At 32.7% G+C, this 25996-nt stretch overlaps 4 protein-coding genes across 4 annotated transcripts; 2 read left to right on the top strand and 2 right to left on the bottom strand.

Moving 5' to 3' along the window:
• Positions 1 to 1693: 1693 nt before the first annotated feature.
• On the bottom strand, positions 1694 to 2383 carry HELRODRAFT_177581 (hypothetical protein; the record flags this gene model as incomplete). The annotated part of the gene is made up of 1 exon (XM_009025744.1): positions 1694 to 2383. One exon carries the CDS (start codon positions 2381 to 2383, stop codon positions 1694 to 1696), a length of 690 nt encoding a protein of 229 aa, XP_009023992.1.
• A 5338-nt stretch (positions 2384 to 7721) lies between these two features.
• On the top strand, positions 7722 to 11554 carry HELRODRAFT_177582 (hypothetical protein; the record flags this gene model as incomplete). The annotated part of the gene is made up of 6 exons (XM_009025745.1): positions 7722 to 7732; positions 7797 to 7929; positions 8865 to 8966; positions 10272 to 10403; positions 11187 to 11311; positions 11410 to 11554. 6 exons carry the CDS (start codon positions 7722 to 7724, stop codon positions 11552 to 11554), a joined length of 648 nt encoding a protein of 215 aa, XP_009023993.1.
• A 3170-nt stretch (positions 11555 to 14724) lies between these two features.
• HELRODRAFT_144887 (hypothetical protein) lies at positions 14725 to 14958 on the top strand (the record flags this gene model as incomplete). The annotated part of the gene is made up of 1 exon (XM_009025746.1): positions 14725 to 14958. A coding segment is annotated over one exon (234 nt), but the record flags the coding sequence as incomplete, so codon positions are not given.
• A 9369-nt stretch (positions 14959 to 24327) lies between these two features.
• HELRODRAFT_177584 (hypothetical protein) lies at positions 24328 to 25235 on the bottom strand (the record flags this gene model as incomplete). Its single annotated transcript, XM_009025747.1, has 2 exons — positions 24328 to 24598; positions 24655 to 25235. 2 exons carry the CDS (start codon positions 25233 to 25235, stop codon positions 24328 to 24330), a joined length of 852 nt encoding a protein of 283 aa, XP_009023995.1.
• Between the last annotated feature and the right edge of the window lie 761 nt (positions 25236 to 25996).

The following is a 25996-nucleotide window of genomic DNA, read 5'->3' on the forward strand; positions in this document are numbered from 1 at the left end:
ATACCCCACAGGGGTCTATTTTACTTATCACTCGTTCCCCACCTTCCCCACTCACCATTACCTTCGTCTTACCAATATTAACTTTTAACCCTTTCTTTTCAATAACACTTTTCCATCTGTCAAATTTTAACTGCAATTCTTCCATGCTATCAGCCATCAAGACTAAATCATCTGCATACAAAATCTCAAATAACAACCCCTCCATTATGTTTCCACACACAACATCCATCACAATTGCAAACAGAAACGGTGATAACACTGATCCTTGATGCACTCCTACCTTAACACTAAAAGCGTCCGACATCCCCCTTCCAACCCTCACCTTTGTCTTTGCCCCTTCATACAGCTGCATCACAGCTTTAACAAGTCTCTCATTCACTCCTTTCTTCCTCAACGCCCATTCAATGACCTTCCTCGGTACTCGATCAAAAGCCTTTTCCAGATCCACAAAACACATGTACAATCTTCGTTTCTTCTTTCTATAATTCTCCTGCAACATTCTCACCATGAACAACGCATCCACCGTTCCCCTACCAGGCATAAACCCACACTTTCATTAACTGTCACCATACTTCTCAACCTCCTCTCAAGCACTTTCTCCACTACCTTCATTCCGTGCTCTAGTAATTTCACACCCCTGTATGACCCACAATCTCTCACATCTCCTTTGCCCTTATACAACGGCACCAACACACTGTGTCGCCAATCCTCAGGTATACGTTCATCATCAAACATACTGTTAGCAATTCTCATCATAACTTCAATTCCTATCACCCCACTCGCTTTAATATGTTCAGCCGCCACTTCCGAAACCCCTGTCGCCTTACCTAGTTTCATTTCTCAACTGCTTTCTCTACTTCCTCCATCGTCACCTTCTCTATAGGTCCGTGTGTGACCGCGGATTCCACATCTCCATCCCACTCATTCTCTTCATTCATCAACCTTTCCATATGAGCTTTCCACACCTGAGCTTTTTCCTCCTCATCTATGCACAACTTGCCAGATCCATCCCAAACACATCCATTCCCTATAACATCTTTCCTATCCCTCATTGACTGCTTTGCTACTTTGAACATTTTCCTCGAACTCACATCAAATTCCATTTCCTTCATTAACCTATCTGATGCTTTCGTCATTGCAGTTGTCACTGCCTGTTTTGCAACCTTCTTAGCCTTCCTATACTCAGACTCCGCTTCCTCCGTCATGTCCCTTCTCCATACCCTAAACCTCTCCTTCTTGACTTCCAAAACCCTTCTTATATCTTCATCCCACCACCACGTCTCACCATGCCTACCCTTTCCTTTCGTCCATCCACATACTTTATCTGCCGTAGCCAACACACAGTCCCTGTATCTCTCCCAAACATCTCCATCCTTACCACTCTCCCAATTTTCAGCCACCTTCACTTCAAATGCCTTCCTCACCTCTGCATCCTTCAACTTCCATGTCTTTCTCTTTGCCACAAACTTATCCTTCTTCCTCCTCCCCATTTCTTTTGATGTCACATCCATCACAACCATACTATGCTGCAACATACCAGGTATCGCCTTCACATTCTTCACATACTTCCTATGTTTGGCCCTTACCAATATATAGTCTATCATCGATCTATGTTCCCCTGACCTATAAGTAATCAATCGCGCTGGTTCCCTTGTGAACCAAGTGTTCCCCACCACCATGCTATGTGCATCCGCTAACTCCAACACTCTACGCCCTTCCTCATTCCGTATACCATAACCCATCCCCCATGTACACCTTCATATCCGTCTGCATCCGCCCCCACATGACCATTCAAATCACCCAACAACACCACAAACTCATTCAACCCCGCTTGCCCAATCTCGTCAGAAACATCATCATAAAACCTATCCTTCTCCTCTTCCTTCCTACTTTGTTGCGGAGCATATCCTGATATCACCCTCACTATTACTTTTCCAAACACCATCACCACCACAATTACACCATTGCTTCTCCGCCTCACTTCCAACATCTTCTCCACCAACTCTTCTCTTACCATCACACCAACTCCTCCCGTACCATCATCCCCCTTCCACCACAACTTATATCTTCCACCTTTAGCCCCCACAAACCTTGTACCCTCACCCTTCCATCTGACCTCCTGTAATGCAGCCACGTCAACCATTCTCCTCTGCAGCTCCTCCACCACTTCCAAACTTCTTCCTGTCAACGTGCCTACATTCCAGGTACCAAACCTCCAACCCCTTGGTCTACAAGTAGTCCTTCCATCTATAGTGTCTTGCACCGCCACACTATAGAGTGGGGTGCCAGTAGCCAGACCATCCACAGGGCCTTGCACCACAACCCCATGGACTGGGTCTCCGGAGATTCTTCGCACCCTCTTCTGCCGGATACTGAGGGCCATTGTTTTTTCCGTCATCATCATAAGCATTATTATTTGGCTAGTTTTTACACAGGACGCCCTTCCTTACGCAACCACAGTTATAAGCGGTGGGCCTAGCCTTTGATGATCCAACATCACTCACAAGGCAGTGAGGGTCAGTTTAATGTCATAACCAGGACATAAGTACAAGTAAATAAACAATTATTTTTTAAAAATTGACCTATTCAAAAAAGTTTATTTCAAAACAGATAACTTCAAAGCAGACATCTTCTAAATAACACATTTCATCTTTCTTTTTAGATTTTGCTCCAGATGTATTTTTAAGTTAAATTACAAGTAAATGAAAAATTATTGAAACGCATCAATTTTTTTTATAATTTATTTTCATCATTTTAAAATATCGAATTATTCAAGCATAAATAATTTAAAGTTAACAAATGTGTGTATTTTTGGTTAACTTTAACTAATTCGATTTTAAATAAAACTTTTAGTTTCCGTGTCTATCAGGCATTTTAACTTTAGAAAATTCCAATTGAAAATAAATTTTGCTTGCTGTATTGAAATTGGTGATTTTGCTGTATTGAAATTGATGGTTTTCTGCTAAGTTATTTTATAAGGATGTGTAATTAGAGTTTCAAATTTTCAAAAAAGATGTCTTGATTTCAATGTTGATATATCCGTGATTTTTATTTCTGTCTTGCTTTGTGTTAGTTATGAATTGCTATGTTTTTACATTTGAAATATTCAATAATTTTTTAGCGATATTACTTTTGGCTGCTGTGTTGAAATTGACGGCCTTTTGCGGAAAAGTTTATATCCAAATCAAGTATTGGAACTTGAAGCTTCAAAAATTACAGTTCTAGGTACATGTGATAATAAGGTTGGTTTGATTTGAAACTGTTAGAAGTTTGAGTTTTTCACTGTTTGCTTTAGAGCCCGTTACTTTATACATGAAATTATATGAAATTTACCGGTTGAGTGAAACAATTAAGAAATACACATGTAATGTTAATTAAAAAATTTTAACTATGTTTTTGGTTAAGGTTATGGCACACCTAACACTCAGCCAACGTTTTGTATTTTAGACCAATATGTCACTTCTTCTCGAAATTGTTTGTACTGCATTGTAGCAAAATACAACAACAACACACGTTTAGACGGCATTTTCCCCGAGATCGGGGGTTGCCGTTTGGCTACCTATGATGAAACCGAAATACCCCTCGACGCCATCCACATCTGTCACTCGCCTCAGTATCACGCAACCCCGCTTTCACCCTGTCCTTCTCCACCTGCTCTCTCCACCTGCATTGTAGCAAAATAGCTTTGTAAAAAGTTGTTTGGGGTTTTAGAGTACAGTCCTACCTCAGTTTTTATTCCTGACATGAGTACATTGATTGAGTTAATTAAGTTGCATTAAATTCCATAAAACTTGTCTAACGAATTACGAGTTACTGTCAAATGTTTCAAAGAGTTTGGTAGTTCCACTCAGGATACTCAGAATTGAACTGCAAGATTTTTCTGGCATTATTTTCTGACACGCCTACTTTGTTATGTCATCCTTTGGTACTTATTCTTTGTTATTCAGATGTTTTTTGTTATTGCTTCTGTCCATCTTTGACAAACCCTAATTGATTGTTAAGTTTATTGAAATTTGCGGGTTTTTTAATTTATGACGATTTGCACACAGCATATCTTTGGTATTTTGATTTAAGTTTTTGCTGGTCTAGGTTTTTGCTTACCATTCAATCTCTTGCCACTATAAACATTTCAATATTTTCTTCATCTAACTAAGTCTTTGTCGAATATTCTTTTCAACAGCTTTGTAATAGCATCTTTAGTATTTTTTTTTACTTAAATTTTATAAAGTCAATTCCAATGAAAACTTTTGAGTAGAACAAATCTTTTGTACATGCGCCATTATTCAGCAAACAATCTTTATTTTGTGTCATTAAATGATATTTCGTTTCTGTTGAAGTATCGACTGCTGATTTTTGAACCTGTTTTGAACTTGTTTAATGTCTTTTATTTTACCTTTCCTAACCTCTGAAAAATTTTTATTGCCTCATCACTCTGTCCAACTTTTGTTTTTGAATTTTAGTTCAGTTCTTAATGATTTTATGTGGGAAATTATTCATCAAAGCTTTCAAGTTTGAAAAAATTAATTGTGTTTGGGTAAAATCCGTGCTTTCTGTCTTCTCTTTGCTCATGAACAGGTGACATTTTTCATTGTTCTACTGAAGGCAATCTTCACATTACTAAGGCTGAGCTCAAAATTGGTCATGGCTTTTTGTATTTTTTTCATTGTTTTTAAGACATTTACGAAACAGAATAAAAATGATTTAATTTTATATAAAACTATTCCTTTATAACTTGCTAATGAAATATTTTGAAATCATTCTTCAAACTGTATTTATTGGTTAGGGTTAGGGTTATGTGGGAATGTTTTGGTGAAAATTATCAACGGCAAATACAATTCTAGATATTTTTTTCAAATTTATTTAATTGTTCGAAATTTTATGAGCCATTTTGTTGCATTACAGTTTTGACGTTTATATATGTCTACATAATATTTCGCCCCTTAGGACTATCCTATTAAAATGGGGCAGAAACATTCGATGGATTATTTGAGGAACTTTCCGCACTTGAAATTCAACACGAAAACCTTTTCGTCTTTACTTCGTGTCAGAAATGCAGCTTCCATGGCGGCACACAGCTTTTTTCAGGTTTTTTAAGAAATATTTTAATGGTAAATTTATCTATTAAAAATTCATTTACAAATTAAATATTAGACAGGCTTTGTCGGGATTTTCCCTGTCGGTGGTGATGGCTTTTGACATTCTTAAGGATAATCAGATCTAAATTTAAATAAATAGACTAACAAATTGATAAATGATTGGAAATGATAACGAGCATTGACTAACTGAAAATATTTTTAAAATATACAGAATATGCTAATCTCGATAAGGCACACCACAGCACCGTTATGGGAGCTTCAATGCCTTTAAATGAGGACATACAAACAAACAAACAAAATAATATTATGTTTTGTTTGTTAGGTCAGTGAAAACTGGCCTAGGAAAAATTTGATCCATACATAATTTTTTCATTTTTATTACAATTGTCAAAAAATGCTGTAAATGGCAGCAAGTTAATACGGAAATTTGACAAGGCCTATGTGTAATATAAGATCATGCTATTTTATTTTTTTAAAACTTAACATTAAAAGGTCAATAATGTAAAAATGTCTTTTATCTCAAATCAGTTAAGGATAAGTTATTGAAATTTTTATTAACAAACCTACCACCATCACGCCCATTTATTTTTATCTTCCTCGCTCACAATCTCAACCGCTGAATCTACTGTAGGAGCTTGCTGCAAACAAAAACCAGTGAAAGTATCATAAACATTGGTTGGCTTTGTGAGAAGAAGCAGATTTGCAGATGTATATATTCTTTAAACTTCTGAACGAAACTACTGTTTGAAATTTATCTATCTAATAAATAAAAAATGACCGTTATATTGTAATATGAAAAGTTATTTTTAATAGGAAGAAGACTTCTGTTTTATCAATACACCCATTTTAACGACGAACGATTGTGAAGGAGCCGGCGAAGTTTTTCGTGCGGAGGTTCGTCTTCATTGTTTTTATTTAATATTTTTTCACATCGCATTTTAACTCAACCTACAAACATTTTAGAATTTTTTGCTTAGAGTTGTCATGGCTTATATTAGGGTTTGGTCAAACATCTAGCTTGTCTTTTGACTTTTGTAATGTAGGTTCATCTGGTTTCTGGGTTTCTGAATACATTCTTTACAAAGATTTTGAGCAAATTGTCTTCACGTTAAATTTTTTAAATATTGAAATTTTAATTAAGATGTGGATTGAAATACAAAATACTAGCTTTGGTTGAATAAATAAGCAAAACAAAACATGTCATTTCTTCAATGCCGTATTTCACCCATATTTGACGTGTATTAGAACGTAATGCTGTATAAAATATGGTCTCGTTCCAACAATAAAACGTAATAATATATATGACATTTTATTTCATAAACAGTTTACATAACAGCTTCCCAGTGTTTCACGATGATCAGATAATACAAATATAATTTATCCAGGTTGATCATTTGTAAATTGACTGGTCGTATCCCAGTTTTTGGGTCTTCTTATCTTTTGATTTCCCATAACGTTAACATATTCATCTTTAAGAATTTACACAAAATAGCTTTTAGTTATTTTCAAAAACCACATAATTTTTTGTAAACATTAACCGTTGGCAACTGAGCATCGGGTTCTTCTGGTTGTCAACTTTCGCGCCGTACAATCGGCATTATATGTTGAAATTGGCGACACTTTTTATACTTCTTTTCATATGTTCAAGATCGTATTTAAAAGATCCACCCTCTTGGTACGTTCTTCCACTCGGTAACAACATTACATCCCGGGCTAGGCCTACATTGAATATTCTGGTTTTACTGACTGCGTTTCTGAATTTAACCTTTTCTTGACGTTGCTACAGTCTTGTCCTAATGTATAGATCGTTGCAGTGATCCAATATTTTGCGTAATAATTCAGTTAACCCACCAAACATTGTCAGGCCCAAAAATGTTATTTCTTTCATTTTTTTTTTTCATGTTTGCTATTATAATGTTTGTATCAGAACAGGCTTGTAAGGTTTTATTAATTGGATTTTTTTTGTTTTGTGTCATAGTCGTTGAAAAATGCTGGCAATATCGAGACGATTAAAAATCAAACTTCTGGTCATTTTTTTGCCACTCCAACTTATCTTACAGTGTCAGGACAGTTACACCTTGAAGCGTTAACTGGGTTAATATATTTCTTACATTCTTTTCTTATAATGTATTTTTTGCAGTTTTTTTTATTTTCGAGTGCATTTTATTTTGTAGGTCCAATATGAAGTTTGGAGGTTGAATTGATGAATTAATAAAAATAAAAATTAGTACGGAAAATCCGTGGACTAGGATAAGATGTTAAATTAATTTGATGAAACACATTTGATGAAACACATTGTTAGACCAGTTTTTTAGTAAACCAAATGTAGATATAGATTAACAATGCAACATTTGTAGAAAACTTGAAATGTCATATTTGTCCAGGCAGAAATAGCTTTCTAATTGAATAAATTTAATAAAATACTTTTAAATGTTTTATTTATGAAAGATAATTTTAATTTATTTGTTGTTACATAAAAATAGAAATTTATATTTATTTGTTGTTCTATAAAAATAGAAAAAATTATTAACACAAGTTGTCAAATTGCCATTAAATTTTCTATGATTTCAAAATTTGGTTGGCTCGCTTTTTTTATTCTCACTGTAAAATTGAAGAGTAATTATAATGTTAAAGAAGTTATTTACAAAGACTGGGCATTTTGAATTGTCTTTAAACGTTTACACGTCACACTTCCATCAGGCCCTTCAGCAGAGTATATTCATTCGGACCGACGTTCCGAGCAGAAGATTCACACACCAGACATCATCTGTCGGAATTCTACATGCTCGAGGCTGAAGTCGCATTCACGAGATCATTATGCGATGTCATCAAAGTATTTACCAAGCTCTTTTTTAAATATTATTTCAATTTAAATTTTTCTAATTCTTAATTTTTTCTATTCCTTCGGCATGACTGAAAGTAATTAATTTCCAAAATGTCAAAGTTTCCGTCCGAATTTATTCGAAGATTAATATTTGAGAATTTCAATGTGTCGAACTTCACCAGAAATAATTTGGAGGGTTATTCATTTATCAATAGATCACCAATTAATTGCTAACAAGTTGTCGGAATTGGATTTCTTGACTGAACAATGAACATTCTTAATTCTCACTTACCATCTTGTAAAAGATGTTCTTAACATTTGCATTAGCTTTAAAATTTTTGTGGTAATTTACGCTTTTGTTGTCTGAAACAAGAGATGAGATTTTTAAAAACATAGATATCAAATAAATTATTTTAACAAAATCTATATTGGGAAAACGAGCTGATACGAAACATCAATAAAATTTCTTCAAGTTTTCAGACGTAAACTACACATAGAGAGAAAGAAAACAATATAATATGGAATATGTAAACAATTTGGTATACAGAGCTTTCTCTTAAGTCTCTGTATACCAAATTGTTTACATAATTTTGGTTTATTTTTCATTCTCTGTATACAATAATCAGACTGTGACAGGTTAAGAAAAATGTGATAATCGAACATTTTGTGATCAAAACTAGGAGAGGCATAATTGGACTTATTTTTGAAAAATGGCGACAAAAATTCGTGTTTATGGTCATGGTAGTGGCGAAGTGCTGGAACTCCTAAAGATTTTATTTTTTAGTTTATACTTATTTTTTTTTATAATTTTGTTTATATTTTATATATGCCTTACTAATAGCAGTTTATTATGTTTAATTCGCTCTATTCAAATTCATTTTATTTCATACTTTATTTGTACACTTGGTTTTTCATCATTTATCATATTGTTACAACTTCAACAGTGGATTGAAGGTCTCATCAAATGTATGACGTTCGCTGTTTTAGAAAGATGTTCGTCAGACGTTCAATTCTTTTTTAAAAATTCCAAGTCCGCTAAACTCGAGGTAGATGTGTTTTTATCACTTTCATTTTGCTTGTGTGTTTTTTTAAATAATATCACATATAACGCTGTGTGTGATGTTAATTGGGATGTGATGTTAGATGTGATAGTTAGATGGGATGATGTGCTCGTTGCCGCTCCTTTCTGAGTTTTTTTATTATTTTTTTATGATGAAATGATAAACTTCGCATTCAAGTTTATTGTTTTGTGTTGAATGAATGTAAAACTTTGAAGAAAAATAATTTAGAAAATATAATCGTTTGCTCTTTCACATCAGTTAATTATTCTTAAAATTGGAAAGGTATTGAAAATGTAAGTATTGTGGTTTTTACGATTTTACGACACAAAAATTTGGTTTGGATTCAAAAATAAATGATTGAAAAATTAAACAAGCAGGCTAGTAAGAATGGAGATTTTTCAAAATTTTCCTATAATTTCAGAATTTACTAAATTCTATAAATTATGCTTCTTGACCAGGAACGTGTTGACAAAGTACTCCGTAGCAGTTACAGCCGGTTGAACTTTTGAATATTATTTATTAGCCAGCATTGCTAATTTCAAATTTTTAATGAAAATTTTCAGAATAACCTATACAGAAGCTATCAATCTTTTGTCGGCCTCTTCAAAAGAATTTTCAAACAAAATTTTTGTATGTGAGTTCAAAATATTATACTTTGTTTTTCTTAGTTTTCAATTATTTAGTATTTATTTTTAAAAAGAATTTCAATGTGGCATAAAAATTCAATCGTGAAATCATGGTTTATTGATACAAGGAAGTTCGCAATCGTGCATGTCAGAAAAAATATCACGCTTCATTTAACATTTTAGTGTGTTTTAGCATCGTTTTTTGTTTTGAATTAAGAAATTTTAAATATTAAAATCACAGCGAATGCTTGATTACTAAAGCGAAATTGAAACCTTATTAAAACCAACGACTAAATTTTATCAACATCATAACCTTCTCTTATTTATTTTGATTTTTCTGTCTTCTAATATTTTCTTGAAAATTGCATCACGCTTTGGGGGCTGTGCATGCACCTAGCTAAGGGCCCTATATAAATATGAATGCATACCGAATACGATAATGCTGGCTAAAAGCTGAGACGGTAGTGAACTAATCTTTATCGATTCAAAATATGCTATGCAGATAACAAGATGAATAAGTAACTCGCGTTGTAAACAGTTGAAACATTACATTTTTCAGCTGAAACTTGAAACTGGTCTGCTCAAACAATTTATTATTTAAATTAATAAAAGTACAAACTTCGAGAAATATTTTTCTAATATTTATTATTATCTTTTGTTGCAGTGGGGGGCGGATTTGCACAAAGAACATGAACGCTTCCTCACTGAATACTTCAATGACGTTCCTGTTTTTGTAACGGACTATCCAGCTGCTATTAAACCATTTTATGCAAGAGACAACGGGGACAGAGCAACTGTAATTTTATTCTGTTTTTTTTATACTTGAATGAATGAATGAATGAATGAATGAATGAATGAATAATATGTCGTTGCTAGTGTTGTCATTGTTTTATTTTTTGTGTTTATTGATAATACTTGTACTTATGCGTTGTCAGTGTTTTTAAGAATATCTTTATCACGATTGGTTTTTAGTTATTGCCAGTCTACTCTGCGTTATTTAATTAGCTCGTGTGGATAGGCGCGCTTAAATGACTGAAAATTTAATTTGCAATGATTCCCATTATGGTTGCTGCTGCTGCTGCTTATGGTGTTGTCGTTGTTGCTGTTGTTGATACAGGTTTGACGAGAAATAATACAACTTATCAAAGAAATTTTATTGCAAGGTTACTTGGTTTAGAGTATTCGAGAGTTAGGAAAAAATTGGCATCGGATGATGTAGAAATGCGGTGTTGATTATGTACAGTTCTTTTTGCAAAACAACTATATCGAAAGAAGCTGCCGGTTTAACCAGACTGTCAGAGTAAGAGATTTTTTCCCGAGTCAGAATTTTTTGAGGGGCTGTAGTAGAGTCGGAATTTCTTCATCCGACTCTGACATCATGGGTTTGATATTATCGTGGCTCAAGTTGAAACGCAAAGAAACTCCGGCTTATCATTAGCGTCGCATATTATGTAATGCATTCGTTTACAATTATACAGTTGACTGTTTTTTTAGCATCATGTTTTTCTTTGTTATATATGGAACCACAAATATTGTCATTATTTTAATAATAATAATAATCTTTTGTTTGCTAACTCAGGTTGCCTCACTTGATTTGCTCTTTTCTGACGTTGGCGAGGTATGTGGAGGCAGTTTGAGAGAAGAGAGGTATGACTTTTTAAAGTCAAAACTGGAGCAACTCAATCTTTGCAAATCACTCGAATGGTAGTGCTGTCATTTTTTGTTCATCAATATTTATTGTTAATTAATTTTATACGTTGAATTTAATATTTTAAAAAATGATTTTTTTTTTATTTTCGAAGGTATTTAGACTTACGAAAGTTTGGTTCCTGTCCTCATGGTGGGTTCGGATTAGGATTTGAAAGATACATCCAAATGCTGCTGGGACTGAACAACATCAAAGACGCCATCCCATTCCCGAGATACACCAGCAGTTGTAAACTTTGAAAATTCCTTACCTTATAAAAACTGAAATGCAATTTTTATATTAATTGAAATAAAAACAAATTATTATTATGGTGAAGATAAAATGTCCATATGTCCGCAACACAAAATTAACTATAAAATTTTAACACAAACAATGTACATGAATATATGTTAATATGTTCTGTTCAAACATAAAGTTCAAACAAGAATAAAAAAATTAAACAAAAATTTAAGATAATAATTTCTATTATTAAGTCAACTACCTATATTTTATATATATGCATACAAACATTTCTTCATAAAAATTCAAAATTCGAATTTCAACCATTCATATATATCGTCCTCTCTTAAAGACAATCATGTCAAAACAAACGTTTAAACCATCATCCAAAATATATAAATGATTACATTTGTAATCATAAATAAATTAATTTAAATCAAAAATATAAATGATTACATTTCTTGAGTTGCGTGGTTTTATTGTAAATGTACAAAGTCAAAATTATACTCACGCATTCTTATTTTGTTTTTCGTTTTTTTTTCTATTGAAGTAACTTTAACATTTGAAAATTTACTTCAATGATGGCATTCTAGATGCCATATATGTCATATGCATGGATATATATATATATATCCGTGGTCATGACCAGAAATTGTATAACCGAGAAATTTTTATATTATACATTAACTATTTCTAGATAAGATTTGAAATTAATATGTCTAATAATCGCGACCACAAATTTTAATAAATGCTGAAATCATTAATGACAATCAAAATTACAAAATCAAATCACGACAGAAAAATTAATTATAAGAAACCGCACGTTTTTAAAATTTATAGCCGTTAAGTAAGATAATGACTAGCAAAACATTATCAATAAAACAAGTATTACGATTTGAACCGGTCTGTCGGAGTTGGATATTTTTACCAGAATAGGAATTGATTACGTAATAATAGCTTTATTTTATACATTAAAAATTTATTCTATTCATCGAAAAATCTGAATCTGACATACGCTGAATCTGTTACAACATGCAAGACAGTGGAAGAAATTAAGTAAAAACATACAGAGTAAAGAGGGTTACATATGAGAAATTAAAAATTATCCGCTATAATAATAACTAACTCTCTGTTGTCTTCAAAGCCCACAGCATCAACTCAACAACCTTATAAAATGAATGACAAACTCAGTTCAAATATTCTTATAAAGTATTATAGAGAGTTTCACCAGCCATCATTGATAAGATCATAACAATTTTTAAAACGTGGTGCACACAACTGCTGAGCTATAGTTCAATTTTTACAAGGTCTAAAGATGAACCCTCACCCAGTAATGTTATGTAGCAGCTAACTACAAAATATCACTCAACAAAATAACCGATAAAATATGATTTCATTTTGCATTTTTTCTTATGTAATGTCCCAATTCTGCTAACAACATAATTAAACTACATGTAAGAGACTTTCAACAAAATCTTACCTCAGTTAAATCAATGAACCAAAAAAACGAAAAATTTTAATTATTAACTAAGAATAAGTAAAATTCCAAAGAGACAATTTACAGTCTGTTTTTAATTGATAATGTACAAACAACAAAGGACAACAATTTATCCGAGCATCAAACATTAAAAACATCAAAAAAGAAATACTACTAAAGAAAATATTTGACAATTTTACAAATTTGTTAGATGTGCTAATTGTTTAATTGTTATAACATCACAAACAACTACCAACAAAACTTTCCCCTTCCATTTGTTGAACTCTTTATTAACAAACAGTTAACATGGCTCAGTCTTAATTGGTTATGAACAGACAATTAAGCTAGAGGTCAAATTTATTGGGTAATTGAGTTTAATTGTCCACGAGTAACGTTAAGTGGTCTGATCAAACCAACTTAACAGGATGCAAAACTCTTTGAAGTTGATAACTGTTACGAGCATGAATTCAAAGAAAAACATCAAACTGATTTTCCTTTCATTTAGTTAAATAAATTTAATTTCAATTAAGTTTTAACTGCATCAATTATAATTGGAACTTGAAGATGTATATAAGACTCCGTTCAGCTCAAATATATGAAACTAGTTGTTTTTTGTACGTCAGTTATAGCAAAAAATATCCTCAAGTCTTTTGGAAATATCTTAATTCTGTATATTGAAATTTATTGAGCATAAGCATGGATGATGAATACAATTATCTGTATTATAGCTTTAATAACGATGATGACCATAACCATATAATGATACAACAACCAGCACACCAACAACCACATCAACCAGCACACCAACACTCACCTCAACCAACACATCAAGATACATACCAACAAGGCCATCAACAACAACATCAACATGCAACAACGCACTCAAATTACAACATGCCAACGCGGTACACAAACATGCAGCTACAAAACTGCCCACGAGCTGCATGCAACGACCAACTGGCAATATGTAGACGAACTAACAGTTACAATTACGGCTATGATGACATTTGTCAAGGCAGTGTGGACAACGACGTATTCATTAGTTGCAGCATCGAGAATGATGTTCGAGCTTACAATGATTCAATCAAAAACACAACATCAATCAACTCAACCTATAGCAGTTACAACAACTCACGCAGCAACATCCATAACCTACAAAACAACAATTTTAACCCATCCAGCAACTTCAACACATTCAACACATACAACTCAAACCACACATTCAACCACTCAACTAATTTTTACAATCCAATCGGCATACAATCAACTGATTTAACAACTGCAATGAACAACAGACTTGTACCTAATATAGCAACATTTCAGCAACATGATCAGCAGCATTTTCTAAAAGGACATCAACAACAACATCATCCAATGTCCCAGGTTGTTGAACAATCAAACCTCCAACGAAACTTAACCTGTGACTGTCAATCATTCAATAGCAACATTGACAACATTCATATGGTTCCACCTTCTAACAAGTTGCATGACTATCCCTGTTTAACGTCCTCATACTTCTTTCATGTGCCTTCTCACATCAACTGCTCAGACACCAACTTAAGCGCAAACAAATCAACGATTTTAAGCGAACTAACGGCAACAGAAACTTCAACAGCACCACAACCATTATCTTCAGAAGAGGCATCATCTTCATCTTCAGAGGCATCAAAAAATGAAAGATCAGCAGCGTCAACAACCTCAACAAAACGTTTCTTTAAATGCTCCGACTGCAGTCGAGTCTTCCGCCACAGAGTTTCTTTTATAAGCCACATGAGGAAGCACAGCAACCAGCGACCATACGTTTGTGTCCAGTGCAACAATGCCTTCAAGGACTCTTCTGCTCTCACCAAACATCAGCGAGTTCACTCGGGTTTAAAACCTTATACCTGCCCGCTCTGTGCTCGTGCCTTCAGTCAGTCCACCAACGTCAACAGACATTTGAAAACTGTTCACAAGATAAAGAAGGCAGGCAAATGACGTGCCGGTGTTGTTGCTTGTCTGCTCTCTTCAATGTACATATGTAAATCTATTTCCCGCTTACGTTCGTACTTTTACTTTTTGTTTGGGCAGTGAATGTAAATATTTAAGTTTACCTAAAATAAAAAAAACATCTCAAAACAAATATGAACACAAAAAATGTAAATATTAATATTATGTATATTTTTGTTTTATATTTAGTTAACGTTGAAATTAGTTGTTTATTACTAAAAATAATAAACTTGTTTCATTTTTGTACTTTGTTAATTATAGCTGTTATACTGTAAACAGAACAAAACAAACTAAGCCAAATCGCCACTGCACTTTAGCAGTCGCACAAAGAGGATTTAATTATGATTAAATGCTTTGCTGAACCAATAACTTTTTAACTCTCGCCTGAATTTATTTAATGACCCAATCTGCTTCATTGTTGTTGGAAGATCGTTCTATATTTTTGGCAGAGCAACCTGCACACATCTGTCACCCAGTTTTGTTCGAGTTCTTGGAATTATCATCATTGCTGACGAAATTTAACACATCAACTTCAGTTCTCTTGCAAACACCTTCTTCAAACAATTTGGATCATCACCATGTACACAACAATGAGACAAAGTCGCCATCTTAAATCTTATTCGTTCCCTCATCGACAACACGTAGAGACTTTCCAAGACGATGCGATTACGTCATCTGAGACCAATGACCAATCCCGTGGCAACATCTTGGATTCGTTGAAATTTATTCACAACTCGTGCGCCAGCATCAAGCAAGAGCAAAATTGCATTAAACCTATCTAGACAGTACCAAAGTGAAAGACTAGTGACTAGAGAAAATATCCGCTGGAAGTCATTTCTTGACCAAAAGATATATTTTAACATCAGAAGTTATTACTCTCCGTCCATCTGCACAATTTTTCTATTTAAGTAAATAAACAAATGGTGCTCATTAAAGTTCTAATTGTTCATCCTTAAATTATTTGATGTGTTTTTTATCCGCTAGTTTGAAATCAAGTACTGAATTCGATTTTATAAACATTCTACAGTTGAGCAGAATGATGAGTGTGGGAGAAAACACGGAGGAAGTAATGGGAATAGAAGTTGCCTAAAAAGTAATTTTTTGTTTTCGACTAACTCTTGAAATTATTGTGTTACTCAGCAATTTCTTCAAATTAAAAGCTAGAAATCTTTTACATTTTGATAATATTTTTGACCCTCAAAACCCTTCATTAAGCAGTAAAAAATTTATTTAAACTTCAGGAAATTAAAAAACAAACAGATTGGGTTTGAAAAATAAAGAACGAGAATTTTAGTTAATGTTAAAAATGTTAATTTGTGAATAAGGAAAAATCGACCCAAAAACACATATACAACTATACCAAATTACTTTTTGTAGCGTGCTATCAAACGCCGAAACTTTTTCAATCAATCCACCAGCATAGTTGAAAACCAGCTGATTATGTGCTGGATGACTCAATTTTACACAATTAAGAATTGTTACAAAATTTTCGTTCGGCAAATTTCACTAGCGTTTGTCTTAGGTTCATAAACTGATTCCACCTCAGAAAAAGACATTGTATCCACACTGAAATACTTGGAAGTTTGCGATAAATAGAAATATTATCCAAATTCAAACGATGCATGGTTTGTTTATTCTGCTTAACATAATGATGCCAAAGGTTTTTGATCGAAACAAGTCCTCGGTTTACTTATATACCATGGGAAACAAACATGATAGGAAGAAAAACTTATATAAACCAAAGTGGGTTTTATTATCCTGCACCAACGGAAAAAATTAATAATCAAAACATTGGTTGAAAAAAATACGAACACTTTGCCCGATCAAGTACAATCGCTGGTTTTATTTTTTTTTATTAAAATTAAAAATTTTATTCAAAAAAATTAACTGTAACAATGATTGATATTCAATTTTTTGCAGAATATATCGCAATCTGTTGAAAAACTGGTCTCATTTAAAATAAAAATATAACAACAAAATCTTTTATATCATTCACGATTAGACTATATATATATAATCGATTCCATGATAACTCATTCTCTATTAATCTTTAATTGAGTTTACAAAAAATCTGAAGATGTTGTCCGTGTTAATCGAAGTTACACAACCTCCCAGAGCCAATCTTTCGCCGTTTTGTTGCCTGATTTGCCTGGGCTAAGGTTGATCTTCTTTTCTCTACTGCGGATATTTTATTAAGCATGTTCTGCAGCAAAACTTTCTCTCGTAAGAACTGGTCTTCTCCTTCTTCGTCATTTCTATATAATTTGAACATCTTTGCCGATGTTAATTTTATGATCTTGCCTATATCTTCATTCTCCATTGTAAAAATATAAGTTGGAACAGTTTTGAAAACCGAATGTACCTGCGATGTTATTCACGGAAAAGTTAACTCCTGATCTCTTATTAAATTGAAAAGACGATGCCAAATGAATTGCTCGAAACAATTCCCCGGCTTACTTATATACCATGAGAAACAAAGAAGAAATTTTACAAGGTAATATTAATTAATATTATCAAATAGAGTTTTATTATGTTGTAAAAAAATACTTTGCAAAGTAAATATTCAATACTTTGGTGAAATATTCTAAAATCTGAAATTTCGAACACTGCACGCTCTCTTTCCACTAACTGCCAAATAGCTATAGGTCTTGTGGAATAACCTGCCACTTGTTTGGCTTTCTATGGCTCCCACCATTGCACAAATTAACAAAATTAGCAGCATTTTGTCAATAATTTAATTAATGAATTAACATAATCTTGAATACATTTTTTTATTGAAAAATATTTCTAAAATTTTATAAATTGTATTTGTAGCTATCGTCTATCATTTGCAATATTCAATTTTGAAGCATCATTTTGTTAATTTACCTTATTATATTTCACGACGAGACAACAAATTTACAGACAAAAAGCAGCTTAATATGAAATAATATAAAGTATAATTAATCAGGGCATATTATACTTTGTATAATAAGAATGAGTTAAGACGTAGGAAGCTAGGAAGCAAGGTTTCCTGGTATATAATAGGCTAGCACACGAGTTAGGTTATCTCTTAAACACTTTTAAGACTCAACACACTTAAACACATTTAAACACCCTCTTCGATAATCTTTAGATTATTTATTATTAGCGTTATTCAATTTTACAACGAAAAGTTTGTTATAATTTTGAACAATAAAATAATATAAACAATAATGGGGAGTCGTTTCCTGTTCGATTTCGATTATTAAACTTGACAACATTTTTAAAACTAACTAATATTCAACACACGTAAGTTGTTAATTAAAGTAATTTCTCAATATTTTATGTCCACGAACAATATCAAATTATTTAACGTTGAGCGATCGAGTTTACAGAAAAAGAAAGAATTTCCCCGAGAATAAACTATGTTGTTCGTTCAGTAATCAACGTAGAACAGTGAAGAGCTAGCAATATAACAATATATCTTTTGTTTCAGCTGGTTCACTGTGTTGGAAGTAGAAATGGTTGTTAATAGATTCCACACTTATCATTTCCAAATTATTTACAAAAAAATTATTTTGATATTTTGAATGAAAATATCAGTTTAAACTGAATTTATTTTAAAACAATTTTTTTGGTGAGATGACCAAACAGATTATTTCAAACTTTGACAATTGACAACGGAGGAACTAAAGTCCCATTCAAAGTTCTTTTTTGAAATTTGAATTCAAACGTCTGTTTCTTAAATATCAAACACTAAAAAATAAAATTTTCAACTTTAAAAATAGTGTGTTTTTTTCAAACTGCCAATTAAACCAAAAAGTCAAATGTTGGGAGAATAACTCCAAAATATTTAACGGCTCTTAAAAGCACGTTTATTGAGTTGCATTGTTGCATTGGGAGAGGTGTCCGAGCTAGATTAGGTTTGCAAGTTTCCATTCGTTGTCAGGTGAGCTTCCTGAGCGTTCCACGAACCATTCTGGATCACATTGGACTCTGCGAAAAAATGAGACGAGTTGGTCAACTTTTAAAAGTTTCAATAAATATTTATTTTTAAATTATACAATTTTTTTAATACAATAAAATTATTTCTTCTTTATGTCATTCATTTTTCTTCAATTACTGTTTTTGCTACTATTACTTATACTATTACTATTACTACTACTACTATTGCTACTACCGCTACTACTGTTACTACTACTACTACTACAGCTACTATTCCTGCTAAACTACTGCTACTACAACTATTACTACTACTATTAATATTAAAACATTTACTAATACTATTATAATTAGAAACTTTATTAATTTCATTTTTAAAATCCAGTTTTACGAGCCGCACCAAACGAAAAACGAGAAAGTCGTTTTTATTACGATGATCGGATGAAGTTAATTTTAACAAACGGCAGTTAAATAACGAAACAATTTTTTTTCAAAGTTTCTTTTATTTCACGTTAAAATTATAGAAAGGATATGAAAATATTAATAATATATTCCATGATAAATCATTTCCTTGTTATAACTCATAGAAATTAATCTTTAATTGAGTTTTCAACAAATCTGAAGATGCTGTTCGTGTTAATCGAAGTTACACGACCTCCCAGAGCCAATCTTTCGCTGTTTTGTTGTATTATTTGTTGTATCAACTGGGCTATGGTTGATCTTTTCTCTCTACTGCGGATATTTTATTGAGCATGTTCAGCAGCAAAACTTTCTCTCGTAAGAACTGGTCTTCTCCTTCTTCATCGTTTCTATATAATTTGAACATCTTTGCCGATGTTAATTTTATGATCTTGCCTATATCCTCATTCTCCATTATAAAGGTATATGTTGGAACCGTTTTAAAAACCGAAGGTATCTGCGATGTTGTTCACGAAAAACTTAACTCCTGATCTCTTATTAAATTGAAAAGACAATGCCAAATGAAAACAATTCTTCGGCTCACTTACATACCATGAGAAACAAAGAAGAACTTTTACAAGGTAATATTAATTAATAATATCATGTAAGTTTTATTATGTTGTAAAAAATACTTCGCTGTACCAACGTGCAAAGTTAATGTTCAACACTTTGGTGAAATATTCTAAAAATCTGAAATTTCAAACAATTCGAACTATCAGGTACAATCGCTGTTTTTATTTTGTTATTAAAATTATTTCATTCAAAAAATAATTAAAATGTTAACAATAATTAAAATTTAATTTTTTACAGTTATCTGTTGGTGAACTGGGGTGAACTGGTCTAATAAAACAAATATAACAAAATCTTAATATATCAGTCCCCAGATGCCTAGTTTTTAAAATTCTCATATTCGCCTTGCAGAATTATAGAAAAATTGATTTCATACAATTTTGAAAACAAATTCAACAGTTTAAAATGACATACTGTTCATATGGTTACAATAGATCGCGTTTGCTTATTGTATCACACTTAATCAGAATGGTATCTTTGACTGTGGCGATGATACTGAACACATTTCGTGACGCACGACCACCAGGAAAATAAAAGCAAGATTACCTGTATGAAATCTGCAAGAAATTCGGTGAGATCTAACACATTGTAAAATTTCCTGCGCTAACATCCTGGTGCACTGAATCAGAAGTTGCTGCAGGCAACCATTGCAAAAGCGACAACCAATATACAAAAGATTGTTCGTTCATGGATGGGAAAATAAAATGTGTAGTCAAAGTGAAGGCGGACAAAGAAATATTAAGAGTGCGAGAGATAATAAGATGCATGTGAGAGAGAAGTACTTGATGTTCATTGAAAACAGAGACAACGTGTTCATGGGGGAAGAGATTAATAAATTTTCAAAAATATACAGAAATATACAAAAATATACAAAAAAGAAAAGAGCCGAATTTCGACCTACCAAACCTCCCCCCCTTTGTGGATTTAAATCTAATTTACAAACTTATCATTTTAATCTTGCTCTGAATTGACAATAGTTTTTATATGTTGCTTCTAATAAACCTTTTAATTAGAATATTTCTATTGAAATTTTTTAATGCTATGGAACTCATATTACCATTATTACCACGGTAAATTGTTATTATTATTAATTATTAATTTTATTATTGTCATTGCTACTGAACTTATACTCCCATGGTCAATTATTTATTTCTTAGTTCCGAGAGCGCATCAGTCATTTGCATTGGCGCTTTATAAATGATATTTATTTTTATTATTATTTTCATTTTTTCAGTTTCTAAAAAATTTCAAATTTCGATAGCTGAACGGCACCAAATGAAAAACGAGAAAGTCAATTTTACTATTATGTTCGGACGAAGTTAATTTTAACAAACGTTAGTTAAATAACAGAACAATTTTTTATTCAAAGTTTCTTCTATTTCACGTTAAAGTTATAAAGAGGAAATGAAAGTATTAATAATCGATTCCATTTTTCAACAAATCTAAAGATGCGGTTCGTGTTAATCAAAGTTACGGGGACAACAAAATATTAAGAGTGCTAGAGATAATCAGATGCATGTGCAAGACTGATAAATGATTCTTTGCGGGAGAGTATCCAACAAGCATGGATCAAAAGAACATAATCTTCCCTACTGGAAGGCCATATAAAGTCTCCTGGTTATCTAATGGTGTCAAGTACTTGATGATTTTTGCAAACAGAGACAACGTGTTCATAGTGGGAGAGAATAATAAATTTTCAAAAATGTACAGAAATTAACGTTTCAAAAAAAAAGATAAATGTCGATCTACCAAACATTTAATTGAACGGGAAAATGGTGCTTGACCGCGTGGGTGACTCGACGATGCCAAGGTACCTGGTTCACGACATCATCAAACTAGATGGGCCCGACGTAGGAAGTTGGAAGTTTGAAACCAGATTGATACGCATAGTGGAAGGCATCATTCAACCTCGTGATGAAAGCAAAATTGATAAATCATTAGAGACTTTTAGCTTCAAGGCAAAATCATTTTACGATATACTTAAATATTTTTAAAAACTTACTGGACGAAAACTTTGTAAAACAAGTGAACCACAATCTCCCAGAGCCAATCTTTCGCTGTTTTGTTGTCCAATTTGCCTGGGCTAAGGTTGATCTTTTTTTCTCTACTGCAGATATTTTATTGAGCATGTTCTGCAGCAAAACTTTCTCTCGTAAGAACTGGTCTTCTCCTTCTTCGTCATCTTGTCTCACTCAACAATATTCTTATTCACAAAATCACGCAAATGGCATAATTAATAAATTGCTTATTATATGTTTTACGAGATTATCAACAGATTCAACGTATCCTACCATCAATATACTGATGATACACAACTTTTCATCTAATTGAATAACGATAATTCATCAAACGTGAATGCCATCTCTACGTGCATTGCTGCCATGGAGAGGTGGTTTCTTCTCAATAATTTTCAATTCAACTCAAATAAAACAGAGGTCATCACATTAGACTTATTCCACACAACCAACCAGTTACTAGATCTGACATCAATCAGGATTGGTAATAGTGATATCCCTGTATGTGACACTTTAAAGACAATCGGTGTTGTTCTTGACAAGAAACTAACTTTTTCAAATTATACTACATCTATTATTGAAGCGTGCAATTATTATATCAAGCAAATACACCATATCAGACAGTTTTTATCAGTCGATCTGGCTGGGAATCTGGCGCGTTGTTTGATATTGTCCAAACTTTATTATTTCAATTCATTGATGTTTGGCATATCTCAGAAGCAGAAAACACGTCTCCAAAGGCTGATGAATTGGGCTGCCAGAGTTGTACAAAGTATTGATACACCACCAAATCGACTAATATCTGCAACAATGAATTATTTCGAAAATGTACAATAACTAACAGAACATATCAATCAATCAATAAATCAATCAACCAACCAATTAAACAACTAACCACACAAGCGACCAACCAAATCACTAACTTATAGTTTGAATTTTGTCAATCTGAGATTAGGAAGAATATCAACTATATGAATTACTAGTCAATCAGACAAACAACCAACCAGCTAACTAACTTATCGTGTGGATTTTCTCAATGTACACATCAACCCAGGGTACGAAAATCAGTAGAGGTATCAGCCAGATGAAGCAGACGCAAACCAACGCCGACCTAGGCTTCATTTTTGAAGTTTGCGGTGAGAAAATCATCGCGTACCTGTGTGTATGGGGTGTGTGCATGCGTGTGTGTATGTACGTGTGAGGGTATTTAAATGATGTTATGTTTTTTATTCATTCGACGACGATTTTAAGACATGGTTTTTCAACATTAATCTCGACTTTATTTTTTTATTCTGGTCTAGAAAACAAAATTACAATTCAATATTTCACCATTTCAAAAAAGAGAAAAAGGATGAATTAGAAATATTAACGAGTAAACAAAATGTGACTTTCTCACTAAAATATAGTCATCGGAGTGATAATGAAAAACTAAAAATCATTAAATATAACAGATAAAAACAATTATATCATAGAAATATGTAAATTAAATCATAACGTGAATTATTTTAAAAAATAATAAAACCATAAAAAATTATGCATGTAAAATATGAACGAAAAAAGATTAATTATTATTCATCCATAAAAAATGCTTCAGTGAAACAGTGCCTCTTCAGTATCTGTTTGACTTTTTTCACTGATCAGTTCTACCAAGCCCAACATCCAGTTTTGCAGCGCCGTTTTGAATGGGTTGAACTATCTGAACCACACCAGCCTAGGACCAAACATGAACGAGTTACAATGATTCAGTCCCCTTTAAAAGTTCATAAATACCCCATTCAATAGCAGCCCCATCGTAGTAAATGGCAAATTCCTCCACTTCTTCACGTTTTTCATGTATTGTCGTTTCGTATGGAACTTGCTGTTTATAGGAAGTTCTTTCGTTGTAATTAAATGATTGAGCGTTTCGACAACTTGTCGCATTTATTTCTTTAGAATATTTTTGACTGGCATTATAGGAATGTTCGTTTCGACCTTTGGCCATATAACTTTCTTGAGAGCGTTAAACAAAATTTGACTTTCTTACTAAAATATAGTCATCTGTGTGATAATGAAAAACTAAAAATCATTAGATATAGTAAAAGTTTATCACAGATAAAAACAATTACATCATAGAAATATGTAAATGAAATTAAAACGTTAATTATTTTAAAAACTAATAAACAGATAAAATCATAAAAAATTATGCATGTAAAATGTGAACGAAAAAAGATTAATTATTATTCATCCATAAAAAATGCTTCAGTGAAACAGTGCCTCTTCAGTATCTGTTTGACTTTTTTCACTGATCAGTTCTACCAAGCCCAACATCCAGTTTTGCAGTGCCGTTTTGAATGGGTTGAACTATCTGAACCACACCAGCCTAGGACCAAACATGAACGTGTTACAATGATTCAGTCCCCTTTAAAAGTTCATAAATACCCCATTCAATAGCAGCCCCATCGTAGTAAATGGCAAATTCCTCCACTTCTTCTACTTCTTGGAAAGATTTCGTAATGTGTGGTTGCCTTTTTTCGAATTCCTCAATTTCTTTTTTCAAATATTCAGCATGTTCTTTTTCAATATCGCTGAGTGTTTTTATGTCCTCGCTCATGCGGTTATTTTGACTTACAGCGTCTTCCGAGGACTCTTCCGATTTGGATTTACTGGGGGATCTGTTGAGGAAGTTTGTAACTTTTGTGTGATGAGTATGGTATGGACTGTCATTTACATCACGTTTTTTTTTTTGCTTTCACGTTTTTCATGTATTGTCGTTTCGTATGGAACTTGCTGTTTATAGGAAGTTCTTTCGTTGTAATTAAATGATTGAGCGTTTCGACAACTTGTCGCATTTATTTCTTTAGAATATTTTTGACTGGCATTATAGGAATGTTCGTTTCGACCTTTGGCCATATAACTTTCTTGAGAGCGTTTTCTCTTTGTGCCTTGTTTGTAAGAAGTTCTTTGATAGTAATTAGAGTACTTTTCGTCACGAGAACTTTTCGCATATCTTCCTCGAGAATCGTGTCGATTTCTATCTCCAGATGAATGGTAATAATCAGCCCGGTCGTCTTCTCTTTGACGTTCACTGGGACGAGATTGATAACAATGAACACTCCTTTCCCTGGCTCGAAATTTAGATTTTTTACCCTCATAATCAAAGTCACTGCGGTCACAGTAGGGACTTTTTGATCGTCTTCTGTTGCATTCATCGTCGCTGGAGGAGGAATCGTAACGAGGAAGTCTTCCATTCCTTGATCTGGATCTTCTTCTATCATAGCTATTGTTATATCTGGCGCTGTCGGAATACATGATGAGCTATATTATTTTATATAATGTTCGTTAAAATAGTAAATCACTGTCACAATCTGTAGGCTACTGGAAAATTTTCTAAGCTACGATGTTAGTCGATGTTAAAAATCTCTGGCAAAATTTATAGGTTACAATGATAATTCTTAGTTACGCAAGGCTGAATGGAAGTTAAACTTTTTAAAAATTCATCTTCAATCATTTCTTATATACTTTCTGGTTCAAGATGAATAAAGAGCTTTTTGTTGAAATGTCACGCAAAGTTAACTTTGTGTGACACGTTGTTTGACACGCAAAGTTTATTTGGCTCGATGTCTTATGATGTTGTTTGACACGCAAAGTTTATTTAGGTCTATGTCTTCTGATGGTTAATTAGTGAGAATACATAATTGTATCAATATTAATGAGAATGCCTAATTATACCAATATCGTTCAAAAAGTCACGATCTAACCTTTATCACTTTAATGTTTTATCTGATAATAAAGTCAGTAAGTTGTCATCACTTCTGAGGTTTTATCTTATAATAAAGTTACGTAATTCATTAAAGAGTGATTAAAAAATTCATTAAATAACAAGTCCTAATTGATTGGATAATAGAAATCTAACACAAACATAGTTTTTGTAATTAACCAATTAACATTTTTTGTAATATCGCAAAATTAATGTACATATGTATGTTAGAATGTAAAATGTAATTAACTTGTAAGGATGTTGAAGTGAAGTTTTTATTATCAGATAAAATTTTTAACGTGAAGTTTATGCA

Source organism: Helobdella robusta (genome assembly GCF_000326865.2).
Source record: "Helobdella robusta unplaced genomic scaffold HELROscaffold_43, whole genome shotgun sequence".
Lineage (NCBI taxonomy): Eukaryota > Metazoa > Annelida > Clitellata > Rhynchobdellida > Glossiphoniidae > Helobdella > Helobdella robusta.